The sequence below is a fragment of the Rhinolophus sinicus genome, chromosome 3 (genome assembly GCF_057876585.1).
Source record: "Rhinolophus sinicus isolate RSI-liver-muscle chromosome 3, RSI-T2T, whole genome shotgun sequence".
NCBI lineage: Eukaryota > Metazoa > Chordata > Mammalia > Chiroptera > Rhinolophidae > Rhinolophus > Rhinolophus sinicus.
In genome coordinates, this window is record NC_142503.1 from 183,269,126 (window position 1) to 183,295,280 (window position 26,155).

At 35.1% G+C, this 26,155-nt stretch overlaps 1 protein-coding gene across 9 annotated transcripts in view; it reads right to left on the reverse strand.

The window, feature by feature from the left end:
- Nucleotides 1-26,155, reverse strand: part of CEP128 (centrosomal protein 128) — a 345,597-nt gene that overhangs the window by 285,734 nt on the left and 33,708 nt on the right. For all 9 annotated transcript variants that reach the window (XM_074327098.2, XM_074327095.2, XM_074327093.2 and 6 more), the window contains one exon: nucleotides 14,735-14,851. In XM_074327098.2, coding sequence (XP_074183199.2) covers nucleotides 14,735-14,851 — 117 coding nt within the window. The remainder of the gene's footprint in view (nucleotides 1-14,734; nucleotides 14,852-26,155) is intronic.

Below are 26,155 nucleotides of genomic sequence, written 5' to 3' on the forward strand. Positions count from 1 at the left end.
GAAAAAAAAAATCTTTAATAAGTGAAAACATTACTGAATGATAGAAGTCCAAAGAGAATCCAATAGTAGTGATCATTACTATCATGACACTATACAGATTTTCAGGATAATAAAGTAAGGCACACACTCTAAAAACCTGCTGCCAGTTGAACGATGTGTGTTTTCTAGACAGAAGTGGTAAGCACCTAGTGAGCAGAGTAGAGTCACAAGATGCAATCATTTCTGTTTTTTGAAGGGTAGAGTAATATCAAATATCATGTAGTTAATTAAGACTGATCAGTAGCTTAATACATTGGTATTATTTCTGATGGTAATTGTAATCCTTGATGATGTTATTTAAAGATACAGTTTATGAAATCTAAAACTCAAAGCTTCCCTTTGAGAATGTCTTTTTGTTGTTGTTGTTTCCTTATGATAAGGTGTTTATTACTTCAGGTATCTTATAGGAATTATTGTGGTAGGATACATGGGCACTTATCACTGACCTACCTTCCCCAATGAATAATAAGCAAATTTATTGGTTTCACTATGTCTGTATTTGTGGAGGCTGTGACTGGTTAAGTCACCTGTGCCAATGGAGCCAACCAAGGTGATGGGTTCAATGACCATGTGAGCCAATTGCCTTTTCTGTTCCATAGTCATATCTTTACCCTAAACCTTAGCCAAAGGCCACATGGGAGACTAACTAGGCCAGAGACCTGGGAGACACAGCAAAAATCCACTACCACGATTATAAATATAACTCAAAAGTAAACCCCTATTGACTAGTGTCAGAATTTCATTCTTCAAATGTTATTAAATGTGCCAGCTACAAAACAAAACCTTAATTATTGCCTTCAAAGTTGGTATGCTGAAAAGATATACAAGTCTTTTGACTTGTTTAATTCAAAAGCAACAATGGTAATGAGTATTATTCCCTAAAATGCCACTGCTTTTACTGGAACGGATTTTATTTTTATGCAATCTTCTAGTTAATAAAAAATCTTGCAAGTAAAGTTAAATGTGAGCCCAACAATTGCACTTTCCAGGATTTCCTTCAAAATCAAAAAGCAAACGCTCTTAGTGGAAGGTCTGTTTGTATCTGAGTAGTTTCCTCTCGAAAGAGAGACTCACAGTTTTATTAGAAATCCCAGAGCAAAGTGATACTTCATTTGACTTTCTAAATGCAGGAACACTGAGTTAGAACTGTTGACAAACAGAAGATCATAGATAATTATGGAAATTTAATTTATAATTTCTCAAGTCTTACATGTATTTGAGCAAAATACCCTGTAAATATACAACATCTTTCATTGTTCAGGGGATGTTATTTTATGCCTTTGGATTTTGGCTTTTTGGGTTTTTTTCTTTTTACTATTTTCAAATCAAAATAAAACAGTACCAAGTCAATGAATACGTCTATCTGTAGCAGAGTGGTCTTTGTTTGCACAATATTACTATGCACTCAGTAGTTGCCCAATAAATATTAATTGATAATGATGGAAAAGGGCTTTATAAACAGATGGTCTAGGATAAATTCACTGAAAATGTAGCTAGAAACATTCCCCTCTTGAAAAAGAGCATCAAGTAGAAATTAAACAAGTTCTGCACTCAGAAAATCTCAGGCAATTGTCAGGCAGCTGTTTAGTCAACACGAGCACAGCCATTTTTCATCATCATCACAGCATTAACAGTACTCAATGTCTATTTGCATATGGTGCTACACAAAGGGACAAACACAGAATTATACTAGCCTTATTTGTTATAATTTACAGTGACAATATTGGCAAGAACAAATAAGTACACACAGCAAATGTGATTAAACAACACTTTGAAATCTAGTCATATGTGGTCTGAACATAAAATGTATGTCAGACGTAAATGCAACTCACAGGAACAATAAGAGTATTTATTTATAATGTAAAGCTCAACTACTTCCAAACATAATTTGAGGTGCTTTACAAGAACAACTACACATATGCTTAAAGAATAGGTAAAATAAAGAAAGGAACCACAGGTCATAATGGTCACAAGAGAGGGAATAAGTAACAACACTTCATGAACCTAGAGAGCAAACAATCAGAAAAAATGTAGGGGGGCGAAGGAGGGTGGACAAAAAATTGTGTGAAGACTAACTTTATTGAGGGTAGGAAGAAGGAAATGACAACTCAGAAGACATCCTGAAAAACACACATTATTCAAAAACACTTGAAAAATAAGAAAACGTAAGTTAGTATACATGAGAGAATTTTGAAGAAAGATAGTTGAAATGGGGAGGTGAAAGGGGATAGAAAGTACCTTACAATAATTAATGGCCTTAGGTAATATTTTCTTAATAAAGTCAAAAGCCTAAGAAGACATGACATAAGTGTTACTTATACAGATATGAGATTATAAGAATTTCAGGACAAATTACATCTACACATCATCTAATAGAACTACACCCTTCAAAGGAATTCAAAGGCCTTAATTAGCAAGCTAACAGTTGACATATTACTTCTACAATGTAGAATACATTTCTAAATTTTCAACTTTTATCAATATTCAATTTAAAAAAAAATTGTAGGCTCCTGAAGAATATTATGGAAATGGAATGGTCTTTAATCCAGCCAGCTATTACTCTTAATACTTCCCAATATAAGAAGATAATATGGCCTATAGAGACTGTGCCTATAATATCCATGAATTACCCAAAGGAGTTTGCTCTATGAATGGAAATTCAAGTATTTAGCAAGCACAAGGTTGAAAGACGAAATCCAACTTCTCTTCCAACTTCTCTCCTATAAGAAGTTTGGGGAAAAGTTATCTTCTACAGGAAGAATATTAAAAGTGTTTTTAGTGTCATCTGAAATGATTAAAGCCTAATAAAATAGACTATGGGTTAAATTAGGGGAGTGAGGAGCAGATTGGGAGGCAAAGAGGAAAATCAAGAAAAAGACTAAGGAAGACGATTAAAGAACATGATATATCAAGGAACTGCACATTTCAAGCTGTGCCAAATAGTGCTCAACCAGCTCTGAAAGACAAATCCCATAATAGCCAATCATTCTTTTCCATCTATTTCCTTTTCATCAGCATGTTGACATTAATGGTTCTTTCACAACCTTACAGAAAACAGTGTTTATTTTATCCTTGCAAAGAAAAAAATATGTTATCCACAGGTAACAAACATAAAAGAGAGAAGAAAATAATTAGCATGGTATAAAATAAGATAAAGAGCAATGTCATGAATCAGAAGTAGAGTGAGTCAGAATTCAAATGAGCATTTCAGCCAGCCATACACTGGTAAAGTGCTTACCAGGTAGCAATACTAAGTAGTGGGGTAGAATCACATTCGTAAAAGAATTGCCTAAAATAATTTGAAAATGTACTCTCAGCAGAAATACCGCCCCTTCCACCCAAATTTCCCCAACGGGCCAGAAAGGGGAAAACAACTTCCCCCTGGGGCTACTCTGGAGCCTATGAAAAGCTGAAATAACAATCTTACCAAACGACAGTGATTGTTAACATTTCTGTTTCCTCAACCACACTGGGAGCCTCTAAAAGGCAAGACAGCATTTTAATATCTTTAAATCCCCAGTCTTCAACACAGTACCTGGGCACATAGTAGGTCCATGATGGTACTGGCCGAATGATATTTTACTATGTATAATTCTGACTATATAGTGTGCAACATTTATTCATTCGTTCCTTCAAGAAAATTTTACTGGGCCCTTATTCCATGCCAGCCACTGCTCTAGGTGCTGGAGACAAAGCAAGGAGTAAAACCAACTAAGTGCCTCCTTCGCAAAGCCTGCATTCTCATCAGGGAGACAGACAGATGACAGGTAATGAAAAAGTTAAAAAGGAAAAAATATTGCAGTGTAAGGGGCTCAGGAGCGAAGAAGGGGTATTTCATCTAGGACAGTTAATAAGGCCTTTCTGAAGTAAAGCTCTGAATGGCATGAGGGCAAAAGCAAGGCAACTGTTTTCAGAGTTGACAATTCCTGGCTCTGATAATAGGTGATGCAAATGTTCAGAAGCAGGAGGGTGTCTTCCATGTCAAACGGAAAAGCAAGAAGGCCATGTGGTCGGCCTAAATTAGGCCAAGAGGAAGAACGATAGAAAATCAGGGTGAGAGACCAGAGGAGCCTCGTAAGCCGAGGTCTTCAGAGTTCATTCTGAATATGATGAAGAAACATTTAAGGATGTTGAAGAAAGATGTAGCAATATCTGATTCAGTGGGGTAAAGACTCTAAGGAGACAAGACTGGAAGCAAAGAGGCGACCCCACTCGCCAGACGGGATGTAACAGTGGCAAGGTGATGCACCAGAGCAGCAGTGGTAAAGGGGAAGAGGAGTTACCAAGTCAGAAGACAGTTTTTAAACAGAGCTAACAGTCCATTTTAAATGATGGACTGGATGTGAAAAATGGGAGAAATGGAGAAGGCAAGGACATAAAGGAAACACATACAAATCTTTAAACATAAAATTATTTTATCAAGATGACTATCCATCTTTTTAAAAAGAAATAAATCATACAAGCTACTTATTAGGATGAAACACACACACACACACACACACACACACACACTTTTAGCACCTTCTGTACAGCTTCACAGGTCAGAAGGGGAAAGAACAGAAAATGGAGTCTCAGTGACCCAAGCCTGCCCAGGTTTTGCGGCTTTGAATCACAGTATCACTCTAATTTATTCCCATCCAAGACTGACACTGGCTAGCAAGGCTTCGGGATCTCAATCTCAATAGTAAACATGAAACTGTGTAACTTTTTCTCACCGCCATATAAGACCCATCAAATGATTACATAATAAAGTTGTAGCTGTAACTTAACCATAATATGGAAAAAGATATGTCAGAAAAACTTAAGAAGTCTCTCATTTCTTGAGAAATAATAACACAGCTTCAGTATTTAAGTTTTTTAAAAAAGGATGCAGTGTACTGAATAGAAATGTAAATTAACTAGAAATGCAATGAGTCATGATAAAGCTATAAATAATGCTTTTCTATCAAGTAAATAAAAACAAATGAAATTAGCCAACTAAAGAACAGCATTAGAACTTCAGTAGAAAATGATTATAAATGGTGGGGGGGGGTGTACAAAAGGGTACGAAGGCAGTAATTATTAAGAGGAAGAAAACGATCATTAGGAAAAAGGTTTGGATACACATAAGATAAAAATTTACACAAAGTATCTTTGGGACACTTCTGTATAGCTTAGAAATATAAAACATGGAAAAGAGCATGGAATGTGATCCCAGTGAATAACCTCTCATATCAAATTAGACTCTAATTGTCTTACTATATGTAAAAAGATTCTTCCACAGAGGGAAGGAGGGAGGAAGGAACTGTAAGCCTGAATAGGAAGCATGAAAGAAACTAACAAAAAACGATAGAAATGACAGTTTTACTGTTAAATTTAGCAGATGTCTTAATCTATAATATTACATAGTAAGTGTGTCATATATTATTTTTCAACCATGGAGAGCAACACTGTTTCAAATTTTAAATTTCAAATAGCTGCAATTAAATAATTAAGTTTTTCAGTCGCAATGCTTGTGCCAAGTATACTTTCAGGAAGACCTAAGAGTTGAGGTATGTACTATATTATAAAGGATCATTTTTCAACAAAGTTTAGCAACTTTAATAAATCATGCCTGCTCAATCACACAATTGATGGTTCAATACTGACGACTAGTGGTCAAAAACCTGTAGTTATTCCCTAATAAGTATCCTAGGGCTTATCATCTAAATTGAAACCTTTAATAGAAATTATGTGAAAATCCTAAATTAAAATATTTTTCCTTACCAACATTCCAAAAATTACAATAGAAAAAACTGTATCTTCAGTTTTTTTCCAAAAGTCCTTTCTGTACATCATTTGCAATCTCCCCAAACCAAAGTCAATCAGCATTTGCTGTTGACCCCGTAAGACTACGAACCATTCCATGAAATCAGTTTAGTCACATACATATTGCTGAATTACCATTCTTTCCAAAATCCATAATGAATATTTTAAAGAGGTCTTACTTTTAGAATTCATGTATCTGGGAAGTTCCATTCTAATTTTTTTTTTTTCTAACTTATCTGAAAAACAGTAACCTACTATATCAAAATGCTCCTTTCATAAAGTTGAAATATTTAAAATTTAATTGTGATTGTCTGAATTCTTGAAGAATGGTTGTGGGATTTTGGTTAAATCATTTAAACTTCAAAGAAATTAAAATCTGTTAACTTTCACCTTCTTCTCCAGCTGTAAGATGTTTATAAGAAACATACAAAATTAAAACTACAGAGGAAGGATTAAAATAAAGAGGAAAAACCCATATGCCATTAAAACGGCAAAGCAAAAGAATGCTAATATCCAGAGGAACACTATATAATTTTAAAAATAATTGACAAGAAGTAATTAATTTATATCCATGAAACCACAGTCACAAAATAGATCAAGCAAAACTGACAAAAATCACAGGGATAAACTGACAATTCTTATCATAACAAGAGGCTTTAGACTGACACTTAGTAAGAATACAAAGAAAACAACAGAATTTACAAATCTGACCTACTAAATTTATATGACTGTACTTGTCTGTGTATGTCAGACATAAACACATACAAATTTACATCCAAAAAACAGAAAATACGTTTCATTATTAAAAAATGATGATGGCACTAGGTAGAAATGGAAGCTTCAACAAATTTCAAAGGAATTAAATTAAAAATAAATACGAAATAATTTAAAACTAAGCAAACACACATATTTGAAACTTTCAAAAGGCACTCCTAAGTAAGTCTTGAGTTATAGAGAAAATCCTATGAAAAATTACAAAAGATTTAGAAATAAACTGCCATAAAGGAATAGCGTATAAAACCATATGGTAATTTGGTGATAAATTTACAATATTAATTTCAAAAAACAGAAAAATCAATTAATGCTCTAACTTTCAGTCTAAAAAATAAGAGTAATTCTAAAAATTAAAAAAGGAAAAAAGTAATCAAGTTAAAAGCAGAAGTTGATGACATAATAAACAAAGCTTGCCAAAACGAAAACTAATAAAATAATTATATGTCTATCAAGATGAAGAAAGAAAAAGGGGAGAATAACTAAATAATATTAAGGAGAAAGGATATAGCTTCAGAAAAAGATTGAAAAAATAATAAAGCAGGGCTACGACTGTTTGTTCAAATTAATTTCAAAACACAGACAAAAATGGATAACTTGGCTAGACTAAGAAATAAAAAGGTTATAAAAACCAAAACTGAAGAAATTGAAAATCTCAGCCACCAAAAAGATGACATGTACAAATGATTTCATGGGTGAGTTTCAACAAACATTCAAGAAATAGACATTCCCTCTTTTAAACAGAGTCGGATTAGAAAAAGAACAAAATCTACCTAATTCATTTTATGACATTCATGTAACTTTTCTTCCAAAAGCAAAAAGAGCAGTGCAAAGAAAATTATCAACTGATCTCAATCATAAAGATAAACATCGAAAAACCTAAAGAAAACACTAGCAAATTAATTCAGCAATGTATAAAAAAAAAAAAAATAGTTCTGACCAAGTCAAGTTCTCAGGAATGCAAGGAGAGCACATCAATGGAGAGTCAACCACATTTAAATATCAAGAAAGACAACAGCAAGAGTATTTGATAAATTTCATAACCCATTTATAATTTTTAAAAAAATTTCTTGGCAGCCCAAGTATAGAAGGCAATGTGGTTAGTCTGATACACGATAGCACTCAGAACTAGGAGCAAACCCCACACAACGAGGTGAACACTTTAGAAGTATCCCTATAAATATAGAAACAAAGCATGGATTCGTGCCCTTTGCTTCTATTCAACACTGCACTTGAGTTTCTAACAAGGGCAATAAAACAACAAAAAGAGATTAAATTGCCTTTAACTTCTAATAATATCATTATCTATGAAGCAGGCAGTTATCAGTAAAGTTACTGACAAAATAAAGAACTAGTAAGATCATTAAACTGAATTGCTAGATACAAGAGCCACATATAAAACCAGTTACACTCCTATATACTACAGTCAGAGATGCAATGAAAGAAAATATCCCATTCACAACAGAAAAACCGTAAGGTATCTAGGAATAAGTCCAACAAAAGGTGTACATGACCTTTATACAGACAATTATAAAACATTCTTGAAAAACATTAGAAAACACCTTCTGTTCAAATTATTCTATATATTTAGTACAATTACCATAAAAATGCCAGCAGGATTTTTCATGAAACGTGACAGGAGATTTTCATTATCATTTACCAAAATGTAATAAAAGCCATAATAATTGAGACAAAATGACATCAGTTCAGGGATAGACAAACAGATCAATAGGAAAGCATACAGATCCCAGACAGGTATCACAGGAAACTAGATGCATAACAGAAGTGGCATTTAAAGCAGAGGGATAAAAACAAATTATTCAAAAATGATGCTGAGGCAACTCATTAGTCATATAAAAAAGTAACTTTGAATCCTTCCTCCTACATTAAAGAAATAAAATTCCGGGGAAAAAACACAAACAATCCAGCATTTTAAAATCAGCAGATAACAAGGTGAACTGCATAGGCACAAATGCAAACGGCAACAAATATGTGAAAAGATGCTCAAATTTACTAACAGGGAAGTGCAAACGAACGTAAAAATGAGTTAACACTTTATAGCCATCAGCCTGGCAAAAATAAAAAGAATTATAATCACTACTACTGCTAGAAACAGAGAGAAGGACAATTCTCAACCACTTTGTTGACAGAACTGTGAAGAGTTAGAATGCTTTGGGAAAAAAAGAAAAAAACAGAATGCTTTGGAAAAATAGCCTGGTAACCTCTATTATAATAAAAGATCCATTTGTGGTAATAAAAGATTAAGTTGGAAACACATCAGCTAGCTGAAGGAAATTCCAGAAAGTATTGGTCAGATTAAAAAAAAAAAGCAAGATGCAGAAATGTGTATATAATATGGTTGATCCTATTTATTAAAATAAAAGCATTCAAAAAAAAACCTTGTATATGCAAAGGTGCACAATGTTTATATATGTCTGTCCATGCTCATTAAGAATGCAAAGAAAAATATAGAGGGCTATATCCCAGGCTATTTACACCGGTTTCTTTTTTTAGGGAGTAGAGGGGGTGACTGATGATGAGAGCAGAGGGAGAAGAGACAGGAGAAAAACTGAGCCAAGTAAATAATAAAGCTGCATTAAAATAGAGCACATCTGCATGAGCATTCATGATATGATCACATTTAGTTATGCATTTATTCAAATCATATTTGAATACATATTTTAATAATAAAAACATTAAAAGCACTAAGTGAGAAAGCTACTTAAACATTGATCAAAACAATGTATTAATGTGGTCACATTCAATGCATCCACCAAATATTTATCAGGTGCAAATTATGTTAAACGCTAGAAATGCAAAATGCTCAAATCAGGTACAGTTAAAAGAGACAGCATGTCAAGAAATGTTAATTAACAATAATAATCTAGGTCAAATAACCTCATATAATACATCACTAGAAACTGGACAGTGGGGAGGAAAAAAGCTATCTTTACAAAAGGAGAAAATAGTCAATGGGATTAGTTTATTAAAAGAATAAAATGTGTGACTCAAAATAAAGCTCAGATTTACCCTACACACACAGCTTCACCTCATGAGTAAACACTAGAGCAAGAGTTTTCGGATTTTTCCCTTGATACCCACATTTCCCTGCAGAGCAGTACCTGTGTGGTAGTCCTGTGGGGACACGGCAGTGCTTTCAGCCCCTTGGCAGTTTGAGGGTCCTGTGTGTCCCCCTGCCTGTGCTACTCTCTGGTGACCTCTATACACCACCTGGACACCTGGTGGTGACCTCTATACACCACCTGGTCACCTGGTGATGAACTCTATATGCCACCGGTCACCTGGGCCTGACAAAAAAATTGAATTCTAGAGCTCATGTCCCAAGGACTGGGAAAATAGGTGCATCCTGAGCTTTCTTTGTGTTTTCTGCAGAACTCTAATTTTATTTTAAATTCTTGTTTACTTGTAAATTCCACTGGTCTTTCTCAAAGCCCAGGGGAGCTACTAGGATGGTCAATGTGAGGGTAATTTAACAGACATTAATATAAACGGTATCTAATAATATCAATGGGGAAAGGGAATTTTGTGCTATGAAATAAACACATGAAAATGTGAGGGATACCTACAAAAAAGAGGGCATTGACTATGGGAACAAGAAAAGGAAGATACAGTGAATGGCCAAGCAAAAGTTTTTAATTCAGCCTTGGAAAGGTAAATGAATGAGAGTCCAAAATCGACCAGGCTTAGAAAGACCTCATTGTCTCCAAACCAAGTAGGACAATCTCAAAAGGAAGTGCGGGAAAAGGGGTTAATGACACCACCCAAGAACATTTGCGAGACTAGGCTCTCCCCTGACTTGACACAGAAGTCTCAAGGGAGATGCTGAAGTTATTAAGAGGACATTAGGAAAACATTCTTGGCTTCCTCGGAAACTTCTCCCTTAATGAGTCCAAATTAAATACATTAATAGTACCCAAGGCTTTTCTTATATGAAGTATCCATATGACCCAATGTCTCTGGAGCCACAGTTACATTTCTGGGAAGGAATGAATAGTTACTTCTTTATTAGGTTTTCTAAACTGGTACAGATGCCAAAAGAAGAAAAATATTGAAAAAAGCCAGTATCAATTACTTTAACTTTTCTGCATATGGCCTTATTTTATTGATGAAGCACACATAACCTGGTTTTCATTGAGGGCACAGACTGAAAAACCTCCGAGCCGAGCTCCCACCCTATCCTTAATTCCTCACTTAATCTTCACCATCTTCTATTAAGATTCCATGCCTCACCTGCCCCGTAGACTTCTCCATGAAGCACCTTTAAACTTTAAGGCATCTGAATCCCCCTAGGTCATATGTAAGCATGGAACATTCTAGATGATGGTAGGTGAGGAATCGAGCATTTTTAATACACTATGAAATGCTCTGAAAAGCACATACAAATATACACCCAGCATTTACCTCATGTTTTTCATTTTAAGTAATTCAATTGAAAATGAAGAAGTAACATTCAATTTACAAGAAACAGCTCGTAAAAACCAAGTCAGGAATTTCCAAGATGCCATAGCCAAGAGTTAGAAATTTTATCTAGGATTTTATGTGAATTTTGGACCTGCAAAAGAGTTTTGACTTAGGCTGACAGTCTAAATAACTTTCGTGACCTTAGCACCCACCATTCCTATCCACTCCACGAAATTTAACTGATCAGTTGCCTTACTATCAATTATCAGATCAAAAGGAGTTTGTAATATGATAAATATACCTTAATGTTAAACAAACATTGTCTGCACAGTGGTTCAACAAGGAAAGACTGATGGTTACAGGCTTAATGACATTTGAATGCGATTAGAGTAAGTTCAGAGCACTAGAACAATCACTCAAAATTTAAAAGATATATGAAAGGAATATTATTGTCCAACTAATAGAAAACGTTCCTCTTTCTAAAGAGACCTCTACTGAGATACCAAAACAATGTTGTTTAACATATAATATATGAGGTCTGAAGGCCAGTGAAGGTCCTCACAAAGTTAAGAAAATGAGACATTCATGTGACAGCTGCAGCACATGAGTAATAGATGCTCAAAAAAGGAAGCGGATTCCAGAGCATGCTTAGACCAATAGACTAAAAAAAAAAAAAAAAAAAACACAGACAAGAGTGAACAATCACTTAAAAACTCTAAGCAATGAGAAGTGGCTTTCCCTCAACCAATTTCCAATGATTAAGACTGTTTTTAATTAAATGGGGACATGTAAAGCTCTGAGGACTTATGGACATCATTAGGTCACTAAAAAGATGTAGGTTTTAGCCAAAGACACAGGTTACCTCCATGTAATACGGCACTCTACCTAGAAATCTCTGACATCCTGGAATTTTTAATGAACACTCCTAATCTCTTAACAACTTTTAAATGTCATAATTTTCACTAACATTGAATTATACATTTTAGGGAGGCGGAAGAGCAGAGGGGCTAAAAATCCAAGCATACTTACTCACCTACATATTCAATTTCTCTCCGTAGCCAGATACAAACTACATCAACTACTATTATCAACAGTATAGGTATTTCCATAAGTATTTTTTAATATCGAAAAGAAAGCAGTGTGTTCTCTCCTTAAACATGACCTTTCCAGAGGAGTCTAAGCCACTTAACTTGGGAGCAAGAAAATGCATCTGCCTAAATTGATCCTTTCCAGTTTCCACTGCACTATTTAATCTAAAACCACCTTTTAAAAGCGTATAGGTCACCGCTTATATTAAAGTGACAAAATACGAAATTAAACATTTTTTTATCAATAGCGATGCTCTATTTTATTGTCAGAGATGGAATTCCAAATCACAGCTCAAGCTTTTAGTCAAATTGACAATTACAATACAAATATTCAGGCTCTGGTTTCTCAAAGGAGGTGGGAAGCAATCTTCCTCTCCCTCTTTTCTTTGTAATTTTGTTCATTCTGCAAAGAGAGAAGAAAATAAGTATGGAAAATTTATCTAATTTTCTCTTGCAAAAAAGAACAATTGTCTCTTCAGCACTATTCTTATTCTCACCAGATGCAATTTGCTTTAAGAACAAATGTATAAAAATCAAGCTTTAAAAAAAAGTCTACAACATGCTCTATCTAATTATTCAACAAAGTATCCTCTTCAAAGTAATTACCAACTAACAAGGGTATGCCTCCTTTTGTAAAGTGAAGGAAAATGGAATTTTAGAAAACAAAAGCAGATTTTTCTATCAGCTTACATTATAATTTCAGGGTTGTAATTTTTGTTCTTAATTTTCAATTGGCAGTATCTTTACTTAAAAAAAAGTTTAATCTGTCAGTTACTAAGGGTTTAAAGTCTTCAAGCACACATGAGTAGATATATATACATCACTTTTAGAAAAACCATTTGGTAAAAGAAAAAAATTTCCTTTGTTTTTAATCTTTTTGTTTTCTTGTTTCTAATTTTTTATACTTTATGTATAGATCTAAGAAACATTTAAAGGAAATTTCAACAAATTTATTTTCTATAATAATAAAATATAACTAATGTAACAAAATGAGAATTCACAAATCCACCCCCACAAAAATGAATGAATGTATGAAGAAAAGTCCCTCCTTACACTAGGATTCTAACTTATAAATGTAGAAGAAATGATGGAATCTTTTTAAATCGCCATTTAGCATCACTTATAGTAATAATTGTTTCACACAAGACTCAACAATAGATGCTAAAATCCATGGGTATGACAAGAAACAGGCTATTTTCAAGTCTCAAAGAGTCTACCCATAAAATAAATAATTAAAAAGGCATAATAGTAACTTTACAGTGGAGACACCAGGCAGGCAACGCTTTAACCAAATGTTCAGTTTTCACCAGAAACGGGACAAATCGACATTGCATGCTTCCTGACATGATATCCTGGAAAGGACACAACACCAATTCTCGGAGTTTTCTGCCCAAAGTCCATAACTTGAATCTAGTTATGAGAAAACATCAACAAACCCAAAGTGAAAGACATTCTACAAAATAACTGGCCAGTACTCTACAAAGTTTTCAAGGTCATGAATGATAAAGACTGAAAATCTGTTTCACAATAAAGGAGACTAGAGAGACATGACAGCCAAATGCTATATGTGATTCTATACTGTATCTTGGACAAGAAAAGAACTTTAGTGGCAAAATTTGAACAAAACCTATAGATTACACCATGGCATTGATCCAATATTCACTTCCTGTGATTACGGAAGAGAATGTACACACCATATTATTTAAATGTAAAAGTATTTACATCATGTGTGCAACTAACTTAAAAATATGTGTGTGTGTGTGTGTGTGTGTGTGCGCGTGCATGTGCGTGCATGCGCAAGCACATGCACACACACGCATGGGTGTATGGATATGTACAGAAAAAATGATAGAGCCAGTCTGGTAAAATGTGAATATCGGGGGAATCTAGAAATAGGATACACAGAAATTCTTTGTTCTAATATTTCAACTTCTTCAGAGCCCTGAAATTTCAAAATATAAAGAGTATCTAAAGGGTAAGTGACCTCTATTTTTAAGTGGTTTGATGATAGTCTAGTCTAGGGGTTGGCAAATTTTTTTCTATAAAGTTCCAGACAGTCAATATTTTAGGCTCTGTGGGCCATAATCGTCTTTTTCACAACTATTCAACACCTAAGACAGATTGGAAATGAATCGGAATGGCTGTGTTGCTATAAAATTTTATTTCCAAAAATAAGCAATGGGCCAGATTTGGTCCACTGGCCATAGTTTGCTGACCCCTAGTTCTTATCAATGAAAACTGATCAGAATAATTATACTTTCGGTTAACATGGTTTGAGCACATGCCAGACAGTATGTTAAATGCTTAGCTGGCATTAACTCACTAATCCTCACACCAATTTGATTAGGTAAATATTATTATTAATATTATTTCCATTTCCCACAGAGGAAACAGGCCTAGAGAAGTTCAGGAATTTGCCCAAGGTCACAAAGCCAGCAAGCAAGTAGATGCTGGGTTAGACCCCAAGGGTTGTCTTCACTGAACTAGAACCAATGTGCCATACTTCTCATAGGGACTGAATTATACTGTCACATGCAACTTAACAAAGGAACTTGAACCATTTTAACAATGGCTAAACAAATATCCAAATTCAAGAGAAATGTTCTGAGACGGTATTTTTCACAAACCTCTTGTAGCTGCAAGGAAAGGAGTCCCAGTTGGTCCTGCCGTCTTTCCACCAACTCTCTTTCTGTGCGCATCTCTCTTTCTATTTCCTGAAGTCGCCGCTCCACCCGATCTGAAACCTTCACATGAACAGAAAGAGTGACATTATAGAGCTATTAGGGGAAAAAAGACTAAATTGAAGAGATATTTTATACCAGATACACCACTGCCTAAAGCATTTAAGATGGGCGTGTTTGTGGAGCCCTTTTTCATGACATGTTCATAAAACAGATCACGAAAAAAACTGACTGAAAGTTATAAAAGAAAACGATCATTAGTCTCCAAATAATCCAAACCTGGATCCCAATAAAGGACTTACATTTTTCAAAGTATAAAATATTAAATGAATAGATCGGAGCAAAAAGTAATAAACTAGAAAAGACTGCCCTCTGGTGAAACAGAAGGAAAATAGCAATTTGGCAAGCTACTGCATTTATTACTCTGGTAATGATAAACTGTTCTATGTATTCAGTTCTTTATCATTTTAATTATCTATAAGCATGACCTGCCGAGGAAGGTTTTGATGTTTATGTGCAGCAAATAATTAAAGGGCTTTTCATTAGCTTGTCAATCTTTTCTACTGTGATCTGCGAAAAATAAATGAGCTGTAAAGGATCAAAAACTAAAGTCAAACTGAAAAATGTGTAATTGGGACTCTCTAAAATAAACATGAAAAGATTTTTTTTTTCTCTCTGATGCAAGATTTTCCTTGCTAAAAGTTGGGCAAATTCAAAAACACTTTATACATTACCATTATATAGTCCCCTAAAAAAATTTTTTTACACTATTTGATGATGTGCACATTTGGTGCTGATGGATAGGAGACATTTGCGTTCATTTAAGAGAAGCAATAAATACAATCCTGTTATAAGAAACCTTTTGCCATCAATTCTATATAGCCAAGAAAGGTCCTGATCACCAAGGATCTTACTAGGACGATGGATATGTTCTAAATTGGATTTTGGTGATGGCTGCACAACTCAGGACATTTACTAAAAATCAATTAATTGTACACTTAAAGCAGATTAATTTTATGGTAAATTATACCTCAGATCAAGTTGTTCTTTAAAAACACATTGGTAAACACAAGTTTAGTCAATAAAGACTGAGCAAAATATCTTCTCAAAAAAATTAGCAGTTAATATTTACTAAGACTGATAAGCCTAGTGTTTCCAACTTCCAATGCCTAAATCAATTAAGATATATATTATAAAATTCACAGTTCTTTACTAAAAACTCAAAATACCCAAATCAAGCTTGTAATTTAGCCTAGTAATCAACTATAATATCCCAACAAACAATTTACTACTACATCTAAAATAAATGCAGCACTGCTGTAATAGAAAAAAAAATATTGGATAAACACTAAAAAACAAAAGTTATTAATTTGTTCGATTTTTACAAAATGAAAATACCTTTATTGTTCACTGTGAATATAAGAAACAATTAACAGCAACACATCAAAAAACAAATGATGCAGAACCACTTCAAACTCATTAGGATTGCTACTATAAAAAATAATAATAATAAAATAAATATTGGAGAGGCTATGGAGAAACGGGAACGCTTGTGTACTGTTTTGGTGGGAATGTAAAATTATACAGCCATAATGGAAAACAGTACGGTGGTTACTTAAAAAATTAAAAATAGAGTGACCATATGATCCAGCAATTCCATATCTAGGTATATACCAAAAACAATTGAAAGCAGGGTCTCAGGTATTTGTACACTTTGTACACGTATGTTCACAGCAACATTATTCACAATAGCCAAAACATGGAAGCAATACAAGTGTGCATTAACAGGTAAATAGAGAAACCAAATGTGCCATATATATGCAATGGAATATTGTTCAGTCTTAAAAAGGAGGAAAATTCTTACACATGCTACAACATGGATAACCATGAAGACATATGCTAAGTGAAATAAGCCAGTCACAAAAAAAAAAAAATCTGTACCATTTCGCTTATAATGAGGTACCTCGTCAAATTCAGAGACAGGAAGTAGAATGGTGGTTGCCAGAGGCAACGTGCCTAAAAAAGGTTTTGATGTTTTGAATGGGGGAGTTGTTGCTTAATAGGTAGTTCAGTTTTACAAGACAAAAAGAGTTTGAATTTGGCTGCACATCAATGTGAATGTACATAACACTACTAACCTGAACACTTAAAAGTGGCTAAGATGTTAAATTTTATGTTATGTGTATTTTACCACAATTAAAAATAAACAATAAAGAAGGATAAACAGAAATAAAAATAATCTGCTAGTACCACCATCTATCAAGAGAAAAACACTGTTAAGTATTTTGTTTTATACATCCAGGAATTTTTCTATGCATATGTGTATGACTAGTCAAACACATATCCATTTCATTTCTTTTTTTGAACAAACATTGGGTATTTCACAGAGTATTTTATACACTTTTTGTTGTTCACATATCAGGAACAACTTCCCATGATAGCAAATAAATCTACATATTCATTCTTAACAAATGAGACAGTTCTCCATAATTGATTACAATAATTCCCTATTAATAATGGGATAACATTTATTTTTACTAGAATATGCTGTGACAAACATTCCCATATAAAATCATTTTTGTAAAGATACAATCTTTAAGTAAAATTGTTGAGTCAAAATATATGAATCACTGATGGAAGTTATTAATCTGGGATCACAAAATAAACTAGTGAGAAAAATGAGCCCAATATATATGAGTAAGTCTCTATTTCCAGCAGTATCTTGTAATCCCAGGTCCATTTTCATGTATCCATTCAGTCAGCATGCACAACACTAATTTGTTCCAGTTACTATGACAGGTAGAGGTTAGGGATATAGCAATACACACGCTGTATCCACAGACCCTGCCTTTGAATAGCTAGCTCTCTATTGAGAACTGACATTGAATGAGTAGAATTTCTCTAATTAAATTTAATGAGTTGAATGACTTCTAAATTTCAGGGAAGAAGGTTGTGCTTATTAGCATCCTATCAAAATTATAGCAGTTTAAGTAACCAAACACTGAAATCAAAATCAAAATTATTTAAACATTGTCCACTTCACCACCACAGTAGTACATGTGATGATGGAGAATTACTGTATCAGTTTTGAAACAATGTTTGTGTGAGGCAGCTTCTGTCATTGTTTCACTGATCCCTGCTTCCTGGTATTCATACACTTGTGGATGGGTCCTAGGGACTTTCTTCTAATGCACAGCATACACAAAAAGTAATGAGATGTCACTTCCATGATTGGGTTACAAAAAATGATGACTTCCATCTTGTTAGCATGTTCTCTCCTGCTGGCCCTCTCTCTTGCCTTCTTGCTTGCTTGCTCTGATGAAACAAGCTGACACGTTGTGAGATACTCTGTGGAAAGGCCACTTGTCAAGGAAACAAAAGAGCCCTCTGAACAATGGGTCATGACAAACAGATGCTTCAATCCAATAATCTACAAGGAACTAAATGAGCCAGGAAGTAAATCCCTTCTAGTCAAGACTCAGGAGATGACTGCAGCCTGTGAGAGACCCAGAGCCAAAGCAGCTAGCTAAGCCATGCCTGGAATCCTAACCTACAGAGACTGTCAGATAACAAATGTAAGCCAGTAAATTCAGGGAAATTTGATATGCAGCCATAGATACCGAAGACAATTTTTCATGTTTTCAAATAAATCCTCACCCAGGAAATAATCTAGAGACTCTAATGAAGAATATATTCTCTACTCCATCCACAAAATTTCTATCCATTTCACAGAATTTTGTTCTCCATTTCAAAATACTATTATTTTCACTGTTACTGGCTTCTCTGTAGTCCAGTGATAGAAGACCACATCTTTTCTCTCAGCTATGCCATATACTGGCCTGGTGATTTAGAAGCAAATGAAGCATACACTATGTGAGATGTTCAAGTAATATAATCTCCAAAAACACCAATTTCATCATCCCTACAATGGGGATAACCACTTGCCCTGCTTGCCATGTAGAGTACTATGGATCAAAAAGCATAAAAGTAGTGGGACAAAAAAATACAGAAGACATGGTAGAAATTAATAGTTGTTTTCCCATATCTACTCCCCTACCCCCATTTCTTCCATAACAAAGAAATTTTCTAACTTGATAGGTGGCTGCCAAATATAAACAATACATATTCTGGGCTCCTCAGCTGGTAACTGGGCGTGTGACTTAAAATTCTAGCAAATGGGATACAGAAGTGTCAAGTGACAACTTCAAGGACCTATCCGTAAGAGAAAACACATAGGTGCCTTTTGCTCTCATACTCATCCCTTCCTCCACCTTGCTGTCTGGTACACAGATGCTGCCATCTTAAACCCATGAAACTGAGGCCATAACAGCAGAAAAACAAGAAGAGCATGACAGAAAGAGCCAGAATCCCTTACACATTTTAAGGTCAGTACATGCAGCTCCACCCGGAACCCTGAACTCCCTACTAAAGACTTTTCCACAGAGAGAAATAACTTTTGTCTTTTTTAAGCCATCATTAATTGGAGGTTTTCAATTGTTTACAACTGAAACCGACCTTAACTAAAAGAGAGAAGCATTTAGTGAACTTCAAAATGCTAGGCAAATACAACCATTGCCTTATACATCCAGTGTAGAAACATGGGAAAATCATAATACCCTTGGCTCTGTTTATTCAAGTATAAAAAAAACAAAAACCTCTAAGTAAGAAAATGAATACACATTATAATTAGGACTCAGACAAGCAAAACATACATATAAACTAGTATGATTGAAAATGAATAAACACACTAAGTATTTTATGATTTCCAACAGTGGTAAAATTATAATCCTCCTGTAAGTCCACCAAAGGATCTTTATAGACCAATCATCCAGACAGATCAATATGCTCAAAACATTTCCCTTTTGCTACTGCTAATATTCTGAGTCACACAACTCTAACCCAGCAACAACCAAGGACCTGAAATGCACATTTGGACAATCCTAGTTTTGCCTGTTCTTGCTCATCTATTTCTGTGGTACATTTCTGTTTTAGTTAGGATACAACCTTAGCTCTTTCAAAGAGATGAAGTACACAGCAACTGAAATAAGATAAAAGTGTATTTCCAATCTCATACTGCAGTCCAGAAGAAAGCAAGGCAGCTGGCGGCCACTCTGCTACCTACAGTCATCCAGGGATTCAGGGGCCTTCCACCTGTTGTTTGCTCCACTATCACCCTAGGTTGTTATCCTCACCTGCATGGTTTAAGCTGGGTCCGTGCTACATTCGCATTTCAACCCACATACGGAGAAAGTGAGAAATTACCAGAAAAGTAGCTTTGTTTTCAAGGAGACAAGTCAGAAGTGGTATGCATCACTTTTACTCACACTTTGTCACATGGTCTCAACTTAGCTGCACACGGAAACTAGGAAATGTCAGCTCTACTTGAGTAACCTTGTGCCTGGATGAAACTGCTGGGGGCAGGAGGTGGTGAGGGGAGAAGCTGATTCCAAAGGGAAGAAGGCACTGGATACCAGGGGTTAGTGAAAATTAGCACATCTTCAACACATAATGCAATTTTACAGAAGGCCCCCTTTCATCCTTTTCGGAAGAGGGTAAGATAAATGCTAATTCTCAGATAAAAGTACTAAAAGAGGACATTTAAAATACTAATCATAAAACTGAACCGTAGCGTATGTAACAGATTACAATGCACATAGATTTTAATCCTGTAAATCCACTTCGAGAAACTCATTCTACCCATTTACTTTCCTACGTGAAAACTGGCACAAGGACAAGGTCATTCATTAGAGTGCTGTGCACAGAAGCAGAAGGCTGACATAACCTAAACGTCCCTCAATGAGACTGGTTGAATAAATTATGGGGCAGTCATTCAGTAGAATGCTTTACATATTAAAAGAAAGGAATTAGAAAGCTCATTAGATACTAATATTGAACAATCGCCAATCTCAAAACTATACTAAATGAAAAAAGCAAAATGCAGAGCAGTGCTTTTAGTATGCTACCTGCTACCAATTATGTAACAAAAAGGAGCGCAGGGAAGAAAGGCCTCTCTCAAGGTGATACCATTTCCTTGCAGTCCTGCATGACAAGAGGGAGCCAGCCATGCCCAAATTTGGGGGGTGGAAGTGAGGGAAGAGAAGCCAGTGCAAAGACCCTAGTGTAGAAATGAATCTGGCAAATTCAAGACACATAGAGAAAGACAGATAATATAGGTACTATAATCTGGGGTAAGGAATTTGGAACAGAAGCAGCTCGGGGAGGATTTGTAAAAGCAGGGGAAGAAGTCACAGTGAAATGACAATTTCTGAAAAACTACTCGGTTACCGTCAGGAGCACAGATGGGGCACACACAGGAGGAAAGAGACCAAATTCAATGGAGGCCACTGCAGTGAACTCAGTGATGGTGCTTGAAGAGAAATATTAGACAGAAGAAGATGGAATTAAGCAAGATTTCAGAAATAAATAGGGCAAGATTTTATAATGGATTAAAAGTGTGGTATGAAGAAAAAGATCTAGAGCGACTCTTAGGTGACCACTGGATGGATTATGATTCCATTTTCTGTACGGGGAAGACCACAGGAAGAACAAGTAAAAACAGTTCTAAATAGAAGGGCATGCAAAACACTAATTCAAAAAGATATATGCACCCCTATGTTCACTGCAGCATTATTTCCGATAGCCAAGATACGGAAGCAACCCAAGTGCCCATCAACAGACAACTGAATAAAGACGTGGCATATATGTACAATGGAATATTACTTGGCCATAAAAAGACAATGAAATCTTACCATTTGAGACAACATGGATGCACCTAGAGAGTATTATGCTAAGTGAAATAAGTCAGACTGAGAAAGACAAACACCATATGATCTCACTTACATGTGGACTCTAAAGAACAAAATAAATGAACAAACAAAACAGAAACAGATTCATAGAAACAGAAAGCAAACAGAGGGGAGCAGTCTTTGGGGAGCTGGATGAAAAAGGTGAGGGATTAAGAAATACAAATTGGTGGTTACAAAATAGTCACAGTGGAAGGGGGAGGGAGACAAAGGAAGAGGAAGGAAGGAAGTAAAGAAGGAAGAAGAAAAGCAGGAAGAAAAGGAAGGAGAGGAGGAAAGACGGGTATGGGCTCTGTACCTAACGACACAGCATATATGTATAACTACTGAATGACAAGATAATTCCCAATAATAAGAATTATTTTAAAGACGGCATTTATTAATTCCCCCTCACTTTCATTTTCTATTTCTGAGACCTAAGGAAAAAATATTAACAATGTCAGCTAATACTAATTAATTTTTATCAGCACCCCACATTCATCAATTAAATTTACTACTAAGATATCAAAAAGTCCTAAGTCTCTATATTTAGATAGAAAAATAACAAAATAAGAATAATAATTAGAATAGCACTTAAAGTTAACATTTAAAGAAAAGAGGTGAAACAAAAGCATTCTGTTTATGGGATTGTATTCTGGCTTTTCAATGTTGATTCCTCAGCTCTTTAATAATACATGCTGTTGTAAAAACCATTTCAATAATATTTGCTGTATATCCTGCTGCTGCAAATCTATGCAATATCCTAAATTAGGTGTTGAGAGAATTTTTAGTTCAATTAATGACCAGCTCTTCCAGAAATAGCTGGATCCACGTTTACATTTTTATTAAAATGTAGAAAACTAAACAAAAAAGATTGGCGTTTTCCTCCATGAATAATCACACTTAATATTCACTCATATCACACTCAACTGGGTAAATTCTAGACAACTAATTTCCCCTGTGGTATAAGGCCTATGCAATATTGATTGTTTATTAACACAATTAAGTGTTAACAGAAAATATTTTCCATAACATCATGCTATAAATAATAACTACTCCCTTCCAATGGGCAGTTTGAAAAACAAATAAAAATCTATGATGCACAAAGGATTAACAAATCAGATCATGGCATGTATGATAGAAACCAGTATTTTTTGCCTCTCAAAGAGAAATGTTTTCTATAAACTTTCAAGATACATTTTAGTTACTGAGAAAATGCATGACAAACAAGTGTAGCCTCAGAATAATATACAATAAATGTGATTAACAGTGGTTACCAGTAGATTTGAAATTGGTGAAAGATGGGGCAGTCATTCATTTTCCGTTATTTCTCCAATATTTTAAAGTTTTCCACTGTGAATGTGCATTACTTTGGTAATTTTATTTTAAACTTAAATCTGGAGGGGGAAACAGATGCAGCTTCTGAGAAGCTCAAATAACAAAACCACATCTTCTCTGACAGTTGCTCTCGCGAATTCACAAATACAACACAAATGTCCAGTATTTATGATGTGTAAATCTTGACTTCAGTTGGAATAAGTGAGTCACAACATCTAAATTAAGCCTTGTACAAGTTGGAAGTAAGCATCATGTGCCTTCCAAGAATCTTCTAAAATTCAACAATATTATTTTTAAGTTTTTGCATAAACAATTGTTTCTTAGTCAGGACTACATGAGGTTCGAGATGCCCTCCGTACAATTGTAAGACGACCTTACTTTGAAAGCAAATTACAGAAAGCACAAAACAAGCTGTAACATCACAACCTGATGTAAGGAACTGGCAGATGAACAATTCAACCAAGTACACAATTAGGTGTGTACAATTTTCCAGGTTTAGACAACATAAAAGAATGTGTCCTGATGAGCTGGACACACTGGACAACTGAGTAAACTAGCAAGGTATACACACCAATTATACTAATGAGCTGTGAACTACTAGTGAGTGTGACACCCAGCCGTGCAAGCATAGCTTTATCTGATGTAGAGTGATTCTGATGTATGGTAAAGATGATATGAAAGAACTTGGGCTTTCGTTGAATTTAGCTGTTAACTTTTGGCTCAGTGGTTAGACTTAGACCCCCATTAGTTCTCTAGACTATGTAGATAGTACTTGCTAGTTTTATTTGCTATATGAAAGAAATAAAAATGGAATGATAGCTCTGTCCATCACGGGTTCTCTTTAACATGATAAAGGCAAAACTTAACAAAAGTAATGTACACTATGCAAATTAGTATTTTCAAACTCTGAACTCAAACCATCCCAAATATCTAACAATGTCGAAAACCAGCCTGACGGTACAGGTGGAAATGCCCATGGCTTCCTCAGATCTACAAAGGTCTCAGCAGAACACCAGAGGCTATTCGGGTCTGGATCAAAGCCCTTGTTACAAGCATGCTCACAAGTTACACCTATGTAGCAAGGAAAAGAAGCCTCCCGCACAGCTGAACAACTCAGTCAAATCTCATGCATTAGAAATAGCAAACACAGTAATGAAATCTGATATATGCAAAAAGATTGAGGGAGTTTCACGTCCAAAAATGACAGACTACAGATAGTTCAGACCAACCCTTCCACTGAAAATAACTACAATATCTAGAGCTATTTTAAATAAAAGTCTGGAAAATTAAAATGAAGTAAAGACATATGAGACCAAAAGCAAGAGAAGAAAGAAACCCAGAGAGAGCGGTCTATCTTTCAGGGCCACTTTCTCCCAGAAATATCAGCCCATTTTGCAAAAGGCAGCTGAGACACTGAGTAGCTGCACAGAGTTTTTCACAGATGTGTGGAGTCAAAGGGGAAAAGCTGAAGTTGAGAACTTTTCCAAGGAACGTTCCCGGTTAAACTTGCCCTACCCCTAGCACTTAGCCTTCGGGTTGGAATCTCGCAGGACTATATACTAGCATTAAGAGTAAATCAGAAGTAGTTCAAACACGGCACTGAAGTTTAACACTGAAATAGCTCAACGACAAATAATAAGGTAAGCCGTGATTGCTATAGCCCCTAACCTATAACAAAAAACAAATATGTCCTCTCATACATAATAATTATCAAATTACCTGTGCAACTTTTTTTTGCTGAGAATGAAATGTATTTTCTGTCATCAACAGAAGATCCCATTAACAGACTTTTAAAAATGAGAAGAAACAGCTGTAGAATGGGAGACAATATTTGCAATACATATAACTGACAAGGTGCTCATATACAAAATATATAATGAACTCCCACAAATCAATAACAAAAAGACAAGCAACCCAATGAAAAAATGGGCAAAAAAATAAACTAACGTGTCAAAAAAGAAAACAGCCAATAGCCAACAAACATAAAAAGATGCTCATCATCATTAGCAATCATGAAAATGCAAATTAAAGCCATGATGAGACACCATAAACACCCAAGATGATGGCTATTATTGAAAGACTCGATATTATCAAGTGTTGGGAAGGATGAAAAGCAACACGGATTCTCATACACTGCTAGTGGGAGTGCAAATCAGTGCAACCGTTTTGGAAACCTGTTCCTCAGTACCTATAAAATCGGAAGGACCTGGCACTTGCACTCCACGCTATGTACCGAGAGAAATGTGTGCACATGGGCAGTAGAAGAAGAAGATCAATCACCGCAGCATTGTTCATAATAGCCCAAAATTTGAAATAATTAAAATATCCATCATAAAATGTTGCAATATATTACAGTATATTCATACAATAGAATGCTAAAGAGCAATAAAAATGAACGAACTGCAAGTATACGACACAACACCCAGAAGTATCATAATCATAATTAGCAATAGAAGTCAGACACACAAAAAATATGTCCTGTATGATCGCATTTATATAAAAAGTCCAAAACAGGCACAATTAATCTAAAGGGTAAAAAGTCAAAATAACAGCTTTAAAAAGGAAGGAGTCAGTGATGGGGAGGGGGCAGGAGGAGGCTTCCTGTGTGCTGGTAATCTTCCACTTCTAGGTCGGGTGGCTGTTACGACATGGGCATGTTCACCTTACAATAATCAATCGAGCTATACATTGATTATGCATGTTTCTGCATGTGCATTATACCTCCAGATTTTAAAAATTAAGAAAAAATAAGAAAAAGCTTCGGCAGGTTCCATTGTCAAGTGACAGTTTCCACTCTAGAGTTTACGAGAACTGCAAAACCATGTAGGAAGTTATAGAGAAACTTGGAGCTACATTCTTAAAACTGTGCATTCGGTTCCTGTTGAGATAGTATGTAAATCAGAGACTGGCACAAATTTCTTGCTGTGTGAACCACTACAATTAAGAAAGGCACCAATACATTAATCTCAGAAAAGACGTTTATTTGAAGTATATGGGATTTTAGCTATTTTACATTGGTACAATATAAACTGAAGATGCCCTTGGTATGCCTGGAAAAATCTAGGACTTTATGTAAAAAAAAAAAAAAAAAAAGTGTGTCCCATGTCTTGATTCCACATTATCATGCACTAACTGCAAAGATTCGTCTACTTCAACAGAAGACAGGCATTGTATCTCCTCTCTGGGGCACTTCACAAAGAAATGAGCACCAAAAACTCAGAAGGAAGGTGCTTATTCTTATTTTTGA